At 33.8% G+C, this 16,935-nt stretch overlaps 1 protein-coding gene across 1 annotated transcript; it reads right to left on the reverse strand.

Moving 5' to 3' along the window:
* Positions 1-14,917: 14,917 nt before the first annotated feature.
* On the reverse strand, positions 14,918-16,058 carry LOC111403585. The gene is made up of 2 exons (XM_023032156.1): positions 15,967-16,058; positions 14,918-15,227 (listed from the first exon to the last, which is right to left on the reverse strand). Exons 1-2 carry the CDS (start codon positions 16,056-16,058, stop codon positions 14,918-14,920), a joined length of 402 nt encoding a protein of 133 aa, XP_022887924.1.
* Between the last annotated feature and the right edge of the window lie 877 nt (positions 16,059-16,935).

Consider the following 16,935-nt stretch of genomic DNA (forward strand, 5'->3'; position numbering starts at 1 on the left):
ATCATGTTAATTAAAACAACTAAATTTTAAGATAATCAAGTTCCAATTCCAATAAATTATAATGATAAATATAGAAATTTGCATTAATTATGTGTATAATTGATCATATCAAACGGAATACTAGATCTTGCAAATTAAAATAATTAGATTTATTATGGGTAAATATACAGTTAAAGCTTGTCAATTATAATGATAAGAAAAATTATGCTTGTACATAATTATTGCATATAATGGTGTCCATTGATTGTTGATGTGCAAGTGTGAGATTTGAATTAAATGTTGGATTCAGTGCCACGTGTAATAATGTACATCATTATGTAGACAATTATATACATGTAGTACTTCTCATAATGATAAATATACAATTAGGCTCTAAATTAGTGGATTATGTTAAACGTCGATGATATGGAACATCAATTGATTGGTAGGTAACATAATTCAAATCTTGGAACGCACCATAAATTTATGTAAAAAGCTGTTTAACATGTGCGCGCACGCACATATATATGGAATAATATCTGTCAAAATCAATAACTTTTGTGATGTATCTAGAATATTCAATATTGTGTCACACGTACACAAAATATACCAAAGATAGGCCACACGCGACTTGCTCTAGGAAAGAAAAAAAGCTCATATTCTTTTATATTGTGAAATCTATTGAAAGAAAAAGATCTCTCTTATAAGAAAGAAATTAGTCAATTCATTATAAATATTGTTCAACTTAATGACATTATGGACATTAGAGCTCACTATTAGTATTAGCCTACTAGGAGCTTATGACCATAAAACAGACCCTAAACAAAGAAATAGCAAACTCTAAATAGACTTTTAAGTATGTGGAATACCAAAATTCAGTCCTTAGAATTGTAATTCAAAGAGAGAATCAACCTACCATCATTAACAAGTGGGGAAAAGGTTAAGTAAAAACAAATACAAGTTCACCTAAAGTAAATAAGCAAGTTGTGAAATATTTCACTAAATAGTAAGAAAATAAATTTGTAATTGAATAAGGAACATAAAGTTCAGCGACCCAAAAATTAGATGATAAAGCTAATATATTGGATGTTCGATAATAAATAAGAAAAAGTATTGTTTAACTAATGCGTAGTCTTATAGAGAGTATCATGCACGATATCATTTAAGTTCAATCACACTTCTATTTACACTTGAGATTAGCTCGAAGTACTTTGCCAGGTGAAGTATTGAATTTATAAAAGATATCAAAGCATACGAGAATGCGCATTTTAGAATATTGAGAAATATATGGTAGGATCTTGAATCTAAAATGTTCTATATAGGCAATATGTAGGAAACTTGTAGTAATCTTTGTAAATAGCTAAATAAAATAATCTAGAAGATGAATATCGACCATTATATAGAAATGATCTCTATTGTCCATCCGAATAAGGTGGAGCTATAAAAGGCCAATAAGCCTCATTTTTAAAATAGGGTAGTGTGACTTAATAATAAAGTGTCACAATGGTTTAATTTTCATGTTTGTCGGAATTTAGACTGGACTTGAGTTAAATTAAGAGAAAATTGCAAAAAATGTCCACTATCACATTGTCATTTTCAAAAATATTCCATATTCGTTCCATGTCCATTTTGATGAAATTTAAACCAAAAATGCCCTTAGTAACAATTGGAAATTCCATGAGAAATACAATTTTTTTCATATAATTAAAAATTGTGTTGGAATGTAGAAACCTAATACATAACCTGTACTACATATTTGAAAAGGTAGTAGTGTCAATCCATGCATTAAACAAGAGGAATGCAGAGAAGGCACAAAGGAGATGTGAAGTAAGAGCAAAAAAGGAAGACGAACGGAAAGGAAATGTGAATTTTCTTCCCACACAATGCGCGGTTCCATTTTTGCATCTGTGAAAATATCATGATGGTACTGCATTATCAATGAATTGTTTGCGTAGGAGATGGAGAAAAAGTTGAGAATGAAAGGAAGAATGAAGGGTGCTTATATTGAATGTGAAATCAATGAGAACACAAATGTTTGTGAAACCGTGCAAAGCACTAAAAGTCAAGCAAAAAATGTAAAGGGGACGGACTTTTTGGCAAAAGCAACTATCGAAAGATCTTCTAAAATAAGCATGATGGAAATATAATATGCCTCCAATAATTGTTCGCAATCGAAACAAGAAAAAGTGGCAGCATTGGATGTGGCTATTATTGGCAAGCCTCATTGTGGTTGCTCTATTATTGCTGGGAAATACAGATATCTTTACAAATGTTAATCATAAGTGGTGGTGAAACCTTTTTATCTAGTTGCCTGCTTATTAGTCTTGGAGTCCAACTCAGGTTGGTGTATAGGCAATTATGGTTGCTCTATTATTGTTGGGAAATACAAATATCTTTACAAATGTTAGTCACAAGTGGTGGTGAAATCTTTCTATCTAGTTGCCTGTTTATTAGTCTTGGAGTCCAACTGAGGTTGTTGTATAGGCAATTATTTCTTTGTTCTCTACTGAGGGTTTTTTTTTCTTCCAGACTTCAAATTAACATTAAGTTCATTATCTTTGGATTTGTGGGTTTACACTTTGAGTTATAGATTAAAATTGGACCAAAATCGATTGGTTTGGTCCTATTCGACTTGGTTCTTTTATGCTTTAGATGAAGTGTTGATAATTTTGAATGCTTGTCTATTAACTAATGTATATCCATATGGATTAATTTTACAGTGACTAAAATTTATATAAACTGAAAGTCAAGTGATCATTTTGAACCAATTTAGCCATTGTTTCAGCCTCATTTTGGGGAAAGATGTATTTTTAAGTAGTGATTTTTTGGAAATGAATAAGAAAAAGTTTTCGATTTAAGTGTAAAAATATTTTATTAAACAATGTATTGTTGAAAATTTTAAAAATGAATTTTTACAAAAATGGGGCTCAAACATTATCTTAATGTTGGGTTATTCAAATGAGATTTTGTTGCAAGTGGACTTTGAATGAATTTAACTCGTTTTAAACAACGCCATTTTACTTGGACCGTTCATGTTCCCCTATGCTCAACATCATTTGTTGCATTTCCAAATTGCATTGCAACTCCAAGTTTAAAGATTTGAATGAGCACTAAACTTCGAATAAAATTTTCATTGGTCCATTGAACTTTAAAAGTTTTTCCATCAATCACTAAACTTTGTAATATGTAATCTCATCCATCATTAACTCAACGGTCATTTCAAAAATTGACGAGATCGTTGACTTGGCTAATGAAGTCGCTTGTGTGGCATGTTTTTGCAATTAGTGGATGCCAACTCATAAAGTTGCTAATGACGTTGATTAAATGTATTTTGTAATACCAATGTTTTAAAAGCTGATTCAACCATCAACTCGGAAAAGAGAAAGGATCAAGAGTCAAGAGATTGAACTAGAGTCAAACCGGGATCTGGTGATTTTTAAAAATTTTAAAAATATACATTTAAATAAATTTAAAAAATATATACATTTAAAAAAATTTAAAATATACATTTACATAGATTGAACTGGTTAAATCGGGAATGGGTCATGGATTTTCCAAAAAAATCAATCGATTTAATGAGTTTTTGAGCGGGTTTTTAATTAGAGGTTTTATAAATCTAAAGTAGATCGATTTTGGTCCCCCTTCCCAATTTTCTCAATTAAACCGTCCAGACCGGTTCGATTTTTAAAACACTAGTAAATACATTTTTCACAAAGAATCGAAAAATCAATTTTTTAACCCGTTAATCAACATACAAACCAACAATTCATAAACTAGACATCGCAATTCTTCCCGTACATTTCTTGAAATTTTAAGATTCATGCAATTCTTGATCATTGCTTAGTCTAACTTTAACACGACTACGTTGTTATGTCTGTAGATGACGAGCTTCCATATGTATCGAGTTACGGAGGAAGAACGTGTTGCTGCGGAATTCGTTAGTGTTTGAACTTCTGTATTGAATCCAATTTTGATATTTTTATATATGATACTATATATTTATGTATCTAGTTAGTATATTTTTTTCTTTATATATCGGTTCGTTTTAAAAGTAAAAGAATTTAAACATTATCCATAATTAAATTATAGGCTCTAACATACCTCATTTATGGATCGAATAAAATTTTATTATAAAAATACACTTCTTCTTACCCGACGACATGCAGTTTCAACGTATTTATCTTGTAGTCGAAAATGAGCGTCCTGTCAATCCTTCATGCATATTAACGTTTCCAAAACATCTTCTTTTAGCCGGCTCCTAACATCGGTCAAAACCCATTTACCTGTACTAAAAGCAGATTTCGAAACAACAGTGCTAACCGAAGGTGTCAGCAGATCTTTCGCAATTGCAGAAACAATTGGCCAACGTCTTTCATACTTTCACCAGAATTCAATTACTCCTTCTGAACTCTTTTTAATTGTTCTGTCTATTAGCATATTATAATTGAAGTAATCAATTAATTCGGCAGGTATCACATTTTGAGTTGCGGCTGATGTTTGATGAGATGCAAGTGTAGACGACATGACACTAAATGAACACATTACAGTTGCATCATATCTAAATATATTAATGACTTGAAATAAATTCATTATTTCGACATCATCTTCTTCAATTTCAACCGAAGGAGTAGGTGCAAGGGGTACCCAACTAACATTCGCACCCATTTGTTCTGCATATAAATCATACATTTCACATAATGTTTGGTCTAAATTCTTATAGGTGATAGGTGTATCAAGTATTAAGACTTTATTGATTTGATTAATTACGTATTTAGTTCCCAAAATATTATATCGGGGGTCCATTGCGCATGCTAAAGGAAATAACATTAGCAGTTCTTCCCAATATTTTTTAAATTTTAATTCCACAGCAATTATAATTTCACTAAAATCGGCATCATTTTTATATTTATGGAATGTTCTTGCAATTATATAAAGGCGTTCAAGCACCATACAACTTGTGAGATAATAAATGCCCGATAAAATCTTCGTGGTCTCATAAAAAGATGTAAAAAATCGTTTAACTTTCAAAACTAAAATCCAATCGGATTCATTCAACATACCATCGTCATCGCTTCTAACATGCCTATTGTTATAAAAGTCAGTTATTAAATGTTTGAAACTTTGACATGACTTTCATAGCAAGTAAATAGAGTTCTATATATGACCTACGTCGCTAACAAATGTTTTAACAATCGTCACCCCTAATTCAGCCCAAAAATCTTCAAATGCTTGTTTTCTACTAAGAGATATCGTAATATATATTAATGCGTTTTTAATCCTTTGAAGTTCATCATTTATATGTTTTAAGTCATCTTGCACAATTAAATTCAAAATATGGCACACACAACGAATATGAAACAAATACCAAACGAAATCAGGTTGAAATACCCTACATAATTTATCAACGACGACGTTATTAACACTAGCATTATCGAAAGTAAAAGACCGATTTTTAACCTCGCAATTATATTCTCTAACAATACTGATAATAGCATTATATATATTATTAGCATTGTGAAGAAATTTAATAATTCTAAAAGCAATAATTTTTTTATGCATGCACCAAAGTGGGTCTATATAATATGCAGTTGAAGCTATATATGCTCTTTTATTAACTCCCTTTCATATATCAGAAGTTAAATATATAACACCCCATATTGTTGCAAATCTATAATTAATTATTGTTTTGAATCATTGAAATATTGTATTGTATCGGCACGAAGAGTGTTTTTATTTACCCCAACATACCTTGGTTGCAGATATTCTTTCACGAACTAGACGAAGTGTTGGTTGTCGGCAATAGTCAGAGGTAACTCAGTGGTAGCAACAAATTTCACCATTTCGGTTCGAGTATTGCTCTCCGAATACATCCATGTGGATAGGGGTGAAGTCGTAGAACCGGCGCCTAGATTGTCAAATTGCAATTGTGTTTAACCAGGTGAAAGAAGTCCATATCTGGCCGCACATACTTTGTAGGGGCGGTTGAAATGGGTGGTACCAAATTCTTTTTGCCATACCAATCTTTGTTGACAGTATTTACATATTGCCTTGGATTCTGCGAGGTCATCGACGACTTTTCCCGTTGAAATTAACTTAAAGTAATCACAACATTTTGCTTGTTTTTTGCCTTTTCGCTTTCCCCTTGCATATGGGATGTTTAATTCGACATCTTCGTCCTCATGTTCCGATTCAGGAACGTTAATATCATCCAAATCAATTGGATTGTGGCTTCCAAGACCGTGAATGTGAATATCTTCAGATATGGGTACGTCATTTAGATCGACAAATTCATTTGAAAATTGACTTTGCGGCATCCTAGGTGATTCATCATGTGGCCCACATCCCGTATCGAAAAAGCTCTCAACAAATGAGCGTCGATCCATTTATTTGATTGTTTGTGATGAAATTCAAATATAATAACTAGTAAAAATATAAATATAGTGAGAACTAAGAATTAGATGAATTGAAATTGTAACTGAATAAACTGTAAAAAATGAATCAATATTGTATATTTTGCACAACAACACAGGAGAGTAAAAACTCAATAATTGATATAAAAGAGAGTTGAGAGAGTGAGAATGAAGTTTTGATATGAAAAAAATTTGGGGTTTAGGAGGATATTTATAATAGAAGAAAAAAATAAATAAAATAAAAAAGTTCACTGATCGTTCGGTCACTGAAAAAGGTGACCAAAATGATCACTTTATTTTAAAAAGTGACCATTTTCGTCACTGTTTGGATGAGCAACGGGCCGAGCAGCTCGCCTCCCGTCGAGGCCCGCTCGGGCTCGTGATTTTACGAGCCCGAGCCGCCCACGAGCCCTATTTCAACGAGTCGAGCGTCGGCTTGACTCATTTGACATCCCGAAGTATACATATCGAAATAGCCTAATATAGAAATGCTTATTAAATGTAAATGTATAATAGAGTTAGGGGTAGACACAAATTCGAATCAGAATGAACAGTTTGAGTTTGAGTTTGGTTCCAATAGTTACAAGGATCGAATGGTTCTATTTACGAAATACTCGAAATATAATGGGTGGGTTTGGATATTAAAATATTTGGACCACCACCCAATGTTCAAGCCTACATGGGTCTAAATTCTTTTGAGTTATTTAACGATGGGTCATTGCCTTCCGTTGTTTGTTTAATTTTTATCTCCAATGCTTCTATGTTTTTCCTGGGGTAATTAGCACAAAACGTCCACACCTCTCTTTTTTTTACGCATTTCATCCCTACCTTTACCTTTTCTTGTACAAAACATCATTTTTCTCAATAAAAAGTTATAAAATGACTAATATACACTATTTAAATTTAAAAAAAAAAGAATAAAGAATTAACTACAATCATAGTCCCAATTTTTAAAAAAAGTTTGAGTCCCGGATAAAAAAATAAAAAAGTTCAAAAGTCCCAATACAGTTGTAAAGAAGATTTGGGACATTCCATGTTTACACCAAACAACCTAAGTCGTTTTTTTGTAGCCGTCCCTTGAACTACTGGCACTGATTCAAACATTGTTTGCTCAATTCCAACCCCACCCTTTGCATCTGTACCATTCCGAACTGATGTGGAGCTAATGCTCCAGTTCTAGCTCCGGCTCTAGCTATAACATTACTATTGCAATCATAAGGTCCATTACCATATCCATAAGTATTACCAAGTTTCATTAAGTGTGAATAATCCCTGATCAATGGTGGCCCTTGTGACTGAGAATATGGAGGATTCCACGGGTGAAGAGTCCTCTGGGAAGAGAATTGGTGTGGAATTGAGAGAGGGGGAATAGGAGGAGAAAGCGCAAGCACATCTACCCTAGAAGAATTTGCGGAATTGGTGTAGAATTGCTTTGAAAAATTGGATCGATTGGAGGTTGGATTGAATCAATTAAATGCACACCTAAGGTCTTATGAGGCTGCTGGACGCTCAATTGGTGGCACTTCGGTGGAAAAATTGCTTGGGACCCATCGATTAGAATAGGCACTACCGTCTCATTGTGCTCGCGAACCCGGCTTGTTTTATTAAAAAATTTAGCAACATTTAAGGCATATTTTCGTGATGTTAAACCAGTACGACGTTCACGTAGATAAGGGGAGATGACCGGTGGCAGTGGACAGCCATGAGCGTCACTGGAAGTGGTGGAATCAATTTGTATAGGGTGCAAAAAATTGGGATTGTTTTTCACCAATTTTTGTCTCTAAATTTGATGTTTGGATTGGTTATTTGTTGAATTGTGCTGTAGGTGAGAGGCCGTCGGCATGGAGGGTAATTTTCGATGGCCAGAGCAGCTAACGAAAATTGGTGGTGGTGGTGGTGGTGGTGGTGGTAGAGGTGGAGAATTTTTTTTATTTGGGACTCTTTTGAACTTTTTTAAAAATTGGGACTATGATTGCAATTAGTTCTTTATTTTTGTTTTTTTTTTTAAATAGAAATATACATTAGTCATTTTATAGCTTTTATTGAGAAAAATGATGAAGATGATGTTTTGCACAAGAAAATGTAAAGGTAGTGATGAAATGAGCCAAAAAAGAAAGGTAGGGACGTTTTTCACAAAAATCATGAAAAGTAAAGACATTTTGTACTAATTATCCTTTTTCCCGGTGTATAAAGTTTAAAATAGCGGTGTACCACAACACTATAATGACTTGTCCATTCTCATATTCATTGTTTAGGAACTTGTGTGTGAAGCAGCTGAGAAAATTACTGACTACCAATTTTTGAGTTGCTTTTCTTTAGGCAGATTTGTAGTTGTCGTTAAGAGATTTTCTTAGATATGGCTGGATTTGGAGCTACGAGCATGAAATTTAGGCTGAAACTAGTGTCTTCTTTTTGATCAGCTGTTGGGATTTTCATATTTTGGTTTTCAAATGTTTCTGGTGTCGAGAGTATTTCAACACTTCAAAATTTTTGGGTATGAAGGATTTTTTTTTTAGTTACGAAGGTGAATTCAAGAACATAATAAATGATAACCAATCAATCAAACCTCGTTCTTGAAAGATGAAATGTCGAGTGTCGAGATTACCAAATACCAAATGTCGAGAGTTATTTTCAAAACGTGATGAAATGTAGAAATGATAACCGATCGATCAAACCTCGTTCCTGAAAGATGAAATCTCAAGTGTTGAGATTATCAGACACCAAATGTCAAGAACGTGATGAAATGTAAATAACAAATTCGAAAACAGGTTTGATTTCTATCTAAAATATTGCCTTCTACCGAAATTTGTGAAGACCTGAATGAACTCACAAATTTGTTCTTTTATTTTCTCAATTGAAATTATAGCCCTGTTTGAGCCCTATTAATTTGAAGAAATATATTATGGAATAGTGATCGATGAAGAATGTATGGTTAAAAAAGAATGAAAAGTTTTTTATTTGTATATAATATTATTTTAATGAAAAATGTGTAGTTAAAAATGAAAATTGTAGAAAAAATAATGAAAATGAATGTAAAGTAAAGGATGACAAACAATAACTATATGATTTTCATTTGCTAGTGCATTAATATTTTGCAATGCAATAATGTTAAACAATGTTTGAAATCATCTGCCCTTTTTTCAAATCTTCCATTTACCATCATCCACTAAATACTGCAAAAATGGGACCACTTGGCAATAACTTGCACATCATTTTAGCTTCTCATGGAAGCAACTTTAATTCCCCGATATGCGTGATGCATCCAAATAAAAATCTTGTTGAGACCCCCACCCCGCTTATAAATGCATTTTGTACTAGTGTTATGATAAATAATGTATAATTAAAAAATTTGAATTTGTATGTAATATTATTTTATTAAAAAATATGATTAAAATGAGGTCAATCGTTGTTTAAGATACAATTTGATGGAAAAAGTGGGGCTCAAATAAGGGCATTTTTTTTTATTTGCTTTTCCTCCGTTAAGGGTATAATAAACATTTTAGTGTCAAATTTGACCATTTTTGCAATGGCTATCCAAAATTAAACACATTTCAATTTTATGCTACATTATACTTAAAATTATTATACTTAGGGCTTATTCGGTAGTAATTTTGAGAATTGATTTTTTGACCGTTGAAGAGAAAAATCCCATTCTTTGGTCAAGAAAATGAAAAATATTACTATTATCCATCATATCAAGTCACCATATTTGACTTCTTCTCTTTTGAATTGATCCCATAACGATTATATTTTTCATTCTCATTCTCATAAGAATGAGAATAAAAACAACTTTTACGTTGCATTATACTTAAAATCATCGTGTCCTGTTGCTAAAGCAAGCAAGACTTTAAATCTACTTATAATGGTCTAACACTTGGCTCCATAAATCCATTATAAATGTTAAATTATTCAACCTATCACCCGACGGGTGCATCAATGAAATTAATATCATTGTCTCGGATGGATTTGCTTTGACTTTTGAATTGATTTTAAATTTTCAAGAAAAAATGGTTTATTAACTAGAAATAAAGTATATATCTTGAAAAATGTAGCTAAATAGTTTCTTTGGTTTCCATGGAAAGTATGTGAGCTTCCATAAACAAGAAATGACGTTTATTTACGCTGAGTTTATGTGAATGATTATCAGAGTTACGGACAAATAAATGATTTATTTTTATATAATAATAGCCGTAGAGGCAGATCGAGCAATCTGGGGACCTTAGGCAACATTACCAAGAGGTCATTTTGAGGGAAAAAAATAATGGAGCAAATAACTATTGATAAAAATTCTGTTGGGATCACAATTGCTAAGTTTGATTAAAATTAATATATGTTAATGATTCAAATGGAATTATCATCGATTGTTGATTGATAAGTGTGTTTTTACACATTTATTTAGATCACAAACATAACTTAATTAAGAGAAAAATGTTTAAATTGTGACTTAATCTTGTTGAATTCATGCAATGTAAGTGTTACTATGGAAATGGTGGAATTCAGGATAAAAGAGCCGAAAAAAGACTAAAATGGAGCAAAGTGATAGTTCAAGAACCAAAGTGCAACTATCCAAAAGATGGTTCGAAGGACAAATCAAGGAAGTTAATGAGCTAAGTACCAATTTGGTGATATTATGAGTTGATGGAAATAAAATAAACAAGCGAAAACGAACTAAAGTTGAAGAAACTGAAAGTTCGGGGACCAAGTTGCAAATAATTCATAGATGAGACGGGTAATGGAATGAAGATTCAAGAGTGTTAGAGGTCAATCGGATGAGAAAAGGAGTCAAAGAGGTGAAATATGGTTGAAATATTATCAAGTATCAACTTTCAGGCGAAAAAGTTATGATCGTGATTTTTAGTCTCTACTTGAGATTCATTTTTGGCATAGTAAACATCAGAATTTGAGAAAGCTCCTTCTATCAAAAGTGTAGATCTTTGAGTTTTCTTTCCAATGTACTTTGAATCACTTCAATCGAAGATCAGGAGAAAAAGTTATAACCAAAATACTAAAAGTTATTCCGCGGAAAGAATCGCATAACTATGCGGTCACATGGTAGAAACCTCTATGCAGTCGCATAGAGGCCTCCCGAGAAAATTTTCTCATATTTTTTTACTCTATGCGACCGCATAGAAATGTACTATGCGGTCGCATAGGTATATTCTGGGGGTCGATTCTGCAGTTTCCTTATACGATTGAAACTCTTTTGGTAACCTAATTTTCATACGATATAAATACCAAAAGACGTCCAGAAAGAGGCAGAACGGATTGGAGGTAGAAAAACACTTCTTGGAGAGGATTTTGAGCGCAAGAACGAAGATTTACACGAAGAGCCTCAAGATTTATCAAAATTTCATATCCCGGTGATGCCTTTTATCCAAAATCTGATATATTCTTTTATTTTAACCATGTTAGGCTAGATTTTTATATGCTAGGAGATCGATGTACCATGTAATTTGATCTTTAATTTTATAGTTTTGCAATTTGAAATTAAGACATATTTCTATTGATTTGAATGATTTATATGCAATTATTGTTTCCGCAATTAATGGCCCGCAATTGTGTGAGTTTAGGTGATTTATTCTTGTATTTGAGAGAATTGGAATAAGTTTGACGTAATATAAATCATCGTAAGGTCCGATAGGGGATAGAAATATACCACTATACCCTACGTGAATCTTTAAGTGTTCATAAAACCGCATGCGTTTTTACATATGCACTTGTCATAGAAATATAGGCTGGTGGTATGTAGAAATAGGTTCGATACATCTCGAGAGGGAGTATTGAATAGACTTAGGAACATTGATTCGTCACAATTGAAGTGTGTTGTCACATTGTGAAACTAGGGTTTTAAAGTGATAATTGCATGGGAAATTGTGATTTTAATGTGTTTAATTTCTATTGATTTTAACAAACGTTCGTTCTCAACATTTGATTTCATTCTAGAGTGTTAAAAATATTGTTTTTAATATTTAATTTAATTCAATCATAAAAATTGCATAATTAGGGCTTTCTTTCCAAAATTAGGGTTTTCATTAGGTTCACATTTACTTTAGTAATTTAGTTTCGGTTAAGGCGACGATAGATAAAATTGAACTAATCAATTTCTGTGGGACAATATTCGGACTCATTTAATCCACTTTATTACTTGTTAACGAACCATACACTTACGGTAGTTTTAAATCGAAAGAAATAATTTCGCAAACAAGTTTTCGGCGCCGTTGCCGGGGATTGAGTTTAGTTTAATTTTATTTCTCGAGGCACTAATTCGAACTTCAATTTTTATTTTGCTAGTATAATTTTGTTTTTATTTTAGGTTATTATCCGTTATTTGTATTTTAGTTATTTAAATTGTTAGAAACTCAGTGTGCTCGTACTGGTTTTATTTCTCAGATTTGCATGCCACGATCGACTGGAGGAGAATTGATTCCAGCTGATCCTGAAATCGAGCGCACCTTTCATCAACTACAAAGAGATCACTCAGAAGCACAAGTACAAATGGTTAATGAACTAAACAATCCCATTATTCAAGCTAATGAAGGAGAGGCAATGGACGAAGTAAATGAGATTTTGGGAGATTTCTTGACTCCTCAAGTAATTCAAAGTCAATTTAGCATAGTGTATCCACCGTTTGGGCAGCCAAATTTTCAGTTGAAGACCAATGTGATACAGCTATTTCAAAATCGACACCAATTTTATGGCAAATCCGAGGAGAATCCACATACACACATATCTCGATTTTTGGATAGGTGTCAACATTTCAGATACCAAGGGATTTCGGACAACGCTATTAGGCTAAGGCTGTTTCCACATATGCTACGAGACAGAGCACTTGAATGGTTGGATTCACTTCCGGTTGCAAGTATCACTACTGATGAGTGTAATTCACTCATTAAACTAAAGCTTCTAAATCACATTTTTGATGTGTTCTTGAGCATTTTTGAACGTTTTGATGTGTGTGTTCGTGTTGTTTTGCAGTTTGGACAACTCTCGAGAAAATACCACTATTGGGAGTCGGTGATGAGCAAAAATGATGATCAATGAAATGGAGCATGAATAAGTAAGTATTGAATAAGATTGGAGTGGAAAATAGGCTTGGAAAAACAAAGTGAAGAGAAGCAAAGCAGTGGCATTGGCGCTACGGCGCCGAAAAAAGGGCACCATGGTGCCCCCAAAGTGATGAATCCAAGCAGAAACTTAGGCGTCACGGCGCCAGACCATGGCGCCAAATCCCGAAACGTTAAAACCCGAATTTTTAATTATCTTTTAGGCCCAAAAATCATACCCTAACCCTTGAGGACTCTTAAAAAATATGAATACCAAGATGAAGAACAAGAGAAGGGGGTTAGACGACTGAAGAGGCAAGAAAAAAGAGAGGTACCAATTGAGAGAAGATCGACCCGATTTTGGAGAAGAAGAAGGGAGAAAATTGAGAAATCAAGCAACAAGATTGAGAAATAGAGCAGCAACTTGAGTTTTTTCTATCTTTCTCTTATACATGCACTCTAGTTTGTATTTTATTGTGTTTTTCTTCTCGATCATGAACTAAACTATTAAATCTAGGGTTTGATGTAACATATTTGAGACATGATTTAATTTCTTTATAGTATTTCCATTTAATTTTCCAGAATTGATTTGTATTGTTCTAGTTTAATGCTTTCAGTTGCCTGATCACCAATTGAATGAATTGATGTTCTAAATTTGACGCTCGAGAGAGGGAAATTTAGGCGTGATCTAAGAACAATATAACCTAGATTTGTAGGTTTCGAGAGAAAACACGAATCTTTGAGGGTAAAACAAGAACCAAGTGCGTGATAATCTTTACATATTTAATTTGGAATAGATATATTGGGATTAAAATATAGAGATAGGTTCTATTTGACGCTCGAGAGGGGGAGATAGAATTAATTTAGGATTCTTGCCTATGAATTCGGGAAATAGTTGATGGAAATATCTATAGGGATTGAGAATTATGTCGATAATACGGTGAAATCACTCCCTAGACATTACGTAAGTTTGATTTAGTCTTTAGAAATTGCCTCACTTTTATTGCACTATTTAATTCATTGACGTTATTCAAGTATTAATTTAACACTCGATTGTCTAGATAAAGTAAACGGGAACACAATTATAGTACTCAGTGGAAGTCGAATATCAATCCCTGTGGGTTTGACACTTTTCAATTCTTTAATATACTACAAAACTTGACACCGTGCGCTTGCGGTATAAAATCACGTTATATAAAACGCGTGGCAAGTTTTTGGCGCCGTTGCCGGGGATTGATTCATTCGAATTCAATTGATATTATTACCAATCGACGTTCATTTTACTCTAGATTTTTATTTTTACCGTAATTTTTATTTTACTCTTTTTGTGTCTATCTTTAAAAGCTTCCTTGTGATTATCAAAAACTTGCCACGCGTTTTATATAACGTGATTTTAGCGTCATTGTCTTCTTCCATATCCAAAATCAAGATGTCTGCTGGGAATATGAGTTTATCCACTTTGACTAATACATCTTCAATAATCCCTCATGGATGTGTAAGTGATCGATCAGCTAACTGTAGAGTTACTGTGGTTGTCTTAGGCTCTCCCAATCCTAGTTTCCTGAAAATAGAGAGTGGCATCAAGTTAATACTCGCACCGAGATCACACAATGGTTTATCAAAATAAAAATCACCAATTGTGCAAGGGACAGTGAAACTCTTTGGATATTTCAGTTTTGGTGGGAACTTTTTCTGGATTCTGGCACTGCATTCCTCCGTAAGCATTACTGTCTCATGATCCTCCAGCTTGTTTGTTTGATATAATATCTTTGAGAAACTTCGCGTAGCTAGGCATCTGGAATAGTGCATCAGCCAGTGGGATGTTGATATGGAGCTTTTTGAAGACTTTTAGGAATTTTTTGTACTGTTGCTCCAATTTTTACTTCTTCAACAGCCGTAGAAAGGGAATCGGAGTCTCGTATGGGTTGACTGTGACTTTGGCCTTATCCTATGACTTTTTTGAATTTTCCTTTGGAGTTGATTCCTTTACAACAGTCTCTTCTTCAGCAGGGAAAGATGTCTCTCCAATCGCACCCGATCTCTTGACATGGATTTCAGACAATTGTACTCCACTTCGAGTTGTAATGGCCTTGGCTTGCTCTTTGGGATTGATTTCTATGTTACTCAGCAAGTTACCTGGCGTTCTGCCAGTCAATGCTATGGCCAATTGCCCCATCTGAGTTTCCAAATTTTTTATAGCTGTATTTTGATTTTGAAGTGTAGCTTCGGCTTTCTCCATGAATTTTCCTATCATATCTTCCAATTGAGGCCTCTTCTCTTGTTGTTGAGATTGTCCCTGTGGCCTATTTTGATTTTGGTTATTCCAATAGAAGTTGGGATGCATCTTCCAATTGGGATTGAAAGTTTCTCCATATTGATTGTGTTGTTAGCGTTGTCCCCACTGTGCATATTCTGCTTGCTCAATTCCTTGCATAAGTATCGAGCATTTCGATGTTTTATGCTTAGCTCCACATTCCTCACAATTGCTCTTCTTAGCTTGTGCTGCTTGTGATATGCTTTCCACCTTGTGATACAGAGAGTCGATTTTAGCAGATATTGCTGAATAAGTATTCACCTCGTAGACACCCGAAGTTTTTCTTGGAATTGCCCTCTCAGAAGACCACATGGCTGAAGTGGTAGCCATTCTCTCAAATAATTTCAATGCCCCATCAACTGTTCGTGTGGATATTGAGCCATCTGACGCTGAATCCACCATGCTCTTGTGCTATGGAAGTAACCTTGTATAGAAGAATCAGATTTGGGTTTTTTTATCAAACCCATGTTGAGGGCACTTCCGGAGCATGTTTTTGAATCTGTTCCAAGCTTTGTCAAATGATTCGATTTCTCTTTGACTGAATACTCATATGTAATGTCTTAGCTTCGCTATCTTGGCTGGGGAGAAAAACTTTGTGCAGAATTTATGTGCCAACTCGTTCCATATAGTGATACTTGCAACCGGAAGTGAATCCAACAATTTAAGTGCTTTGTCTCATAGCGTATGTGGAAACAACCTTAGCCTAATAGCGTCGTCCGAAATCCCTTAGTATCTGAAATGTTAACACATATCCAAAAATCGAGATATGTGTGTGTGGATTCTCCTTGGCTTTGCCATAAAATTGGTGTCCATTTTGAAATAGCTGTATCACATTGGTCTTCAACTGGAAATTTGGCTGCCCAAATGGTGGATACGCTATGCTGGATTGACTTTGAATTACTTGAGGAGTCAAGAAATCTCCCAGAATCTCATTTCCTTTGTCCATTGCCTCTCCTTCATTAGCTTGAATAATGAGATTGTTTAGTTCGTTAGCCATTTGTACTTGTGCTTCTTGGTGATCTCTTTGTAATCGATGAAAGGTGCACTCGATTTTAGGATCAGCTGGAATCAATTCTCCTCTAGTCAATCGTGACATGCAAATTTGAGAAACAAAATCAGTACGAGCACTGCAATTCAAACAATTTAAATAACTAAAACACAAATAAGGGATAATAACCTAAAATAAAAA

This window comes from Olea europaea, chromosome 1 (assembly GCF_002742605.1).
Source record: "Olea europaea var. sylvestris chromosome 1, O_europaea_v1, whole genome shotgun sequence".
NCBI classification, from domain to species: domain Eukaryota; kingdom Viridiplantae; phylum Streptophyta; class Magnoliopsida; order Lamiales; family Oleaceae; genus Olea; species Olea europaea.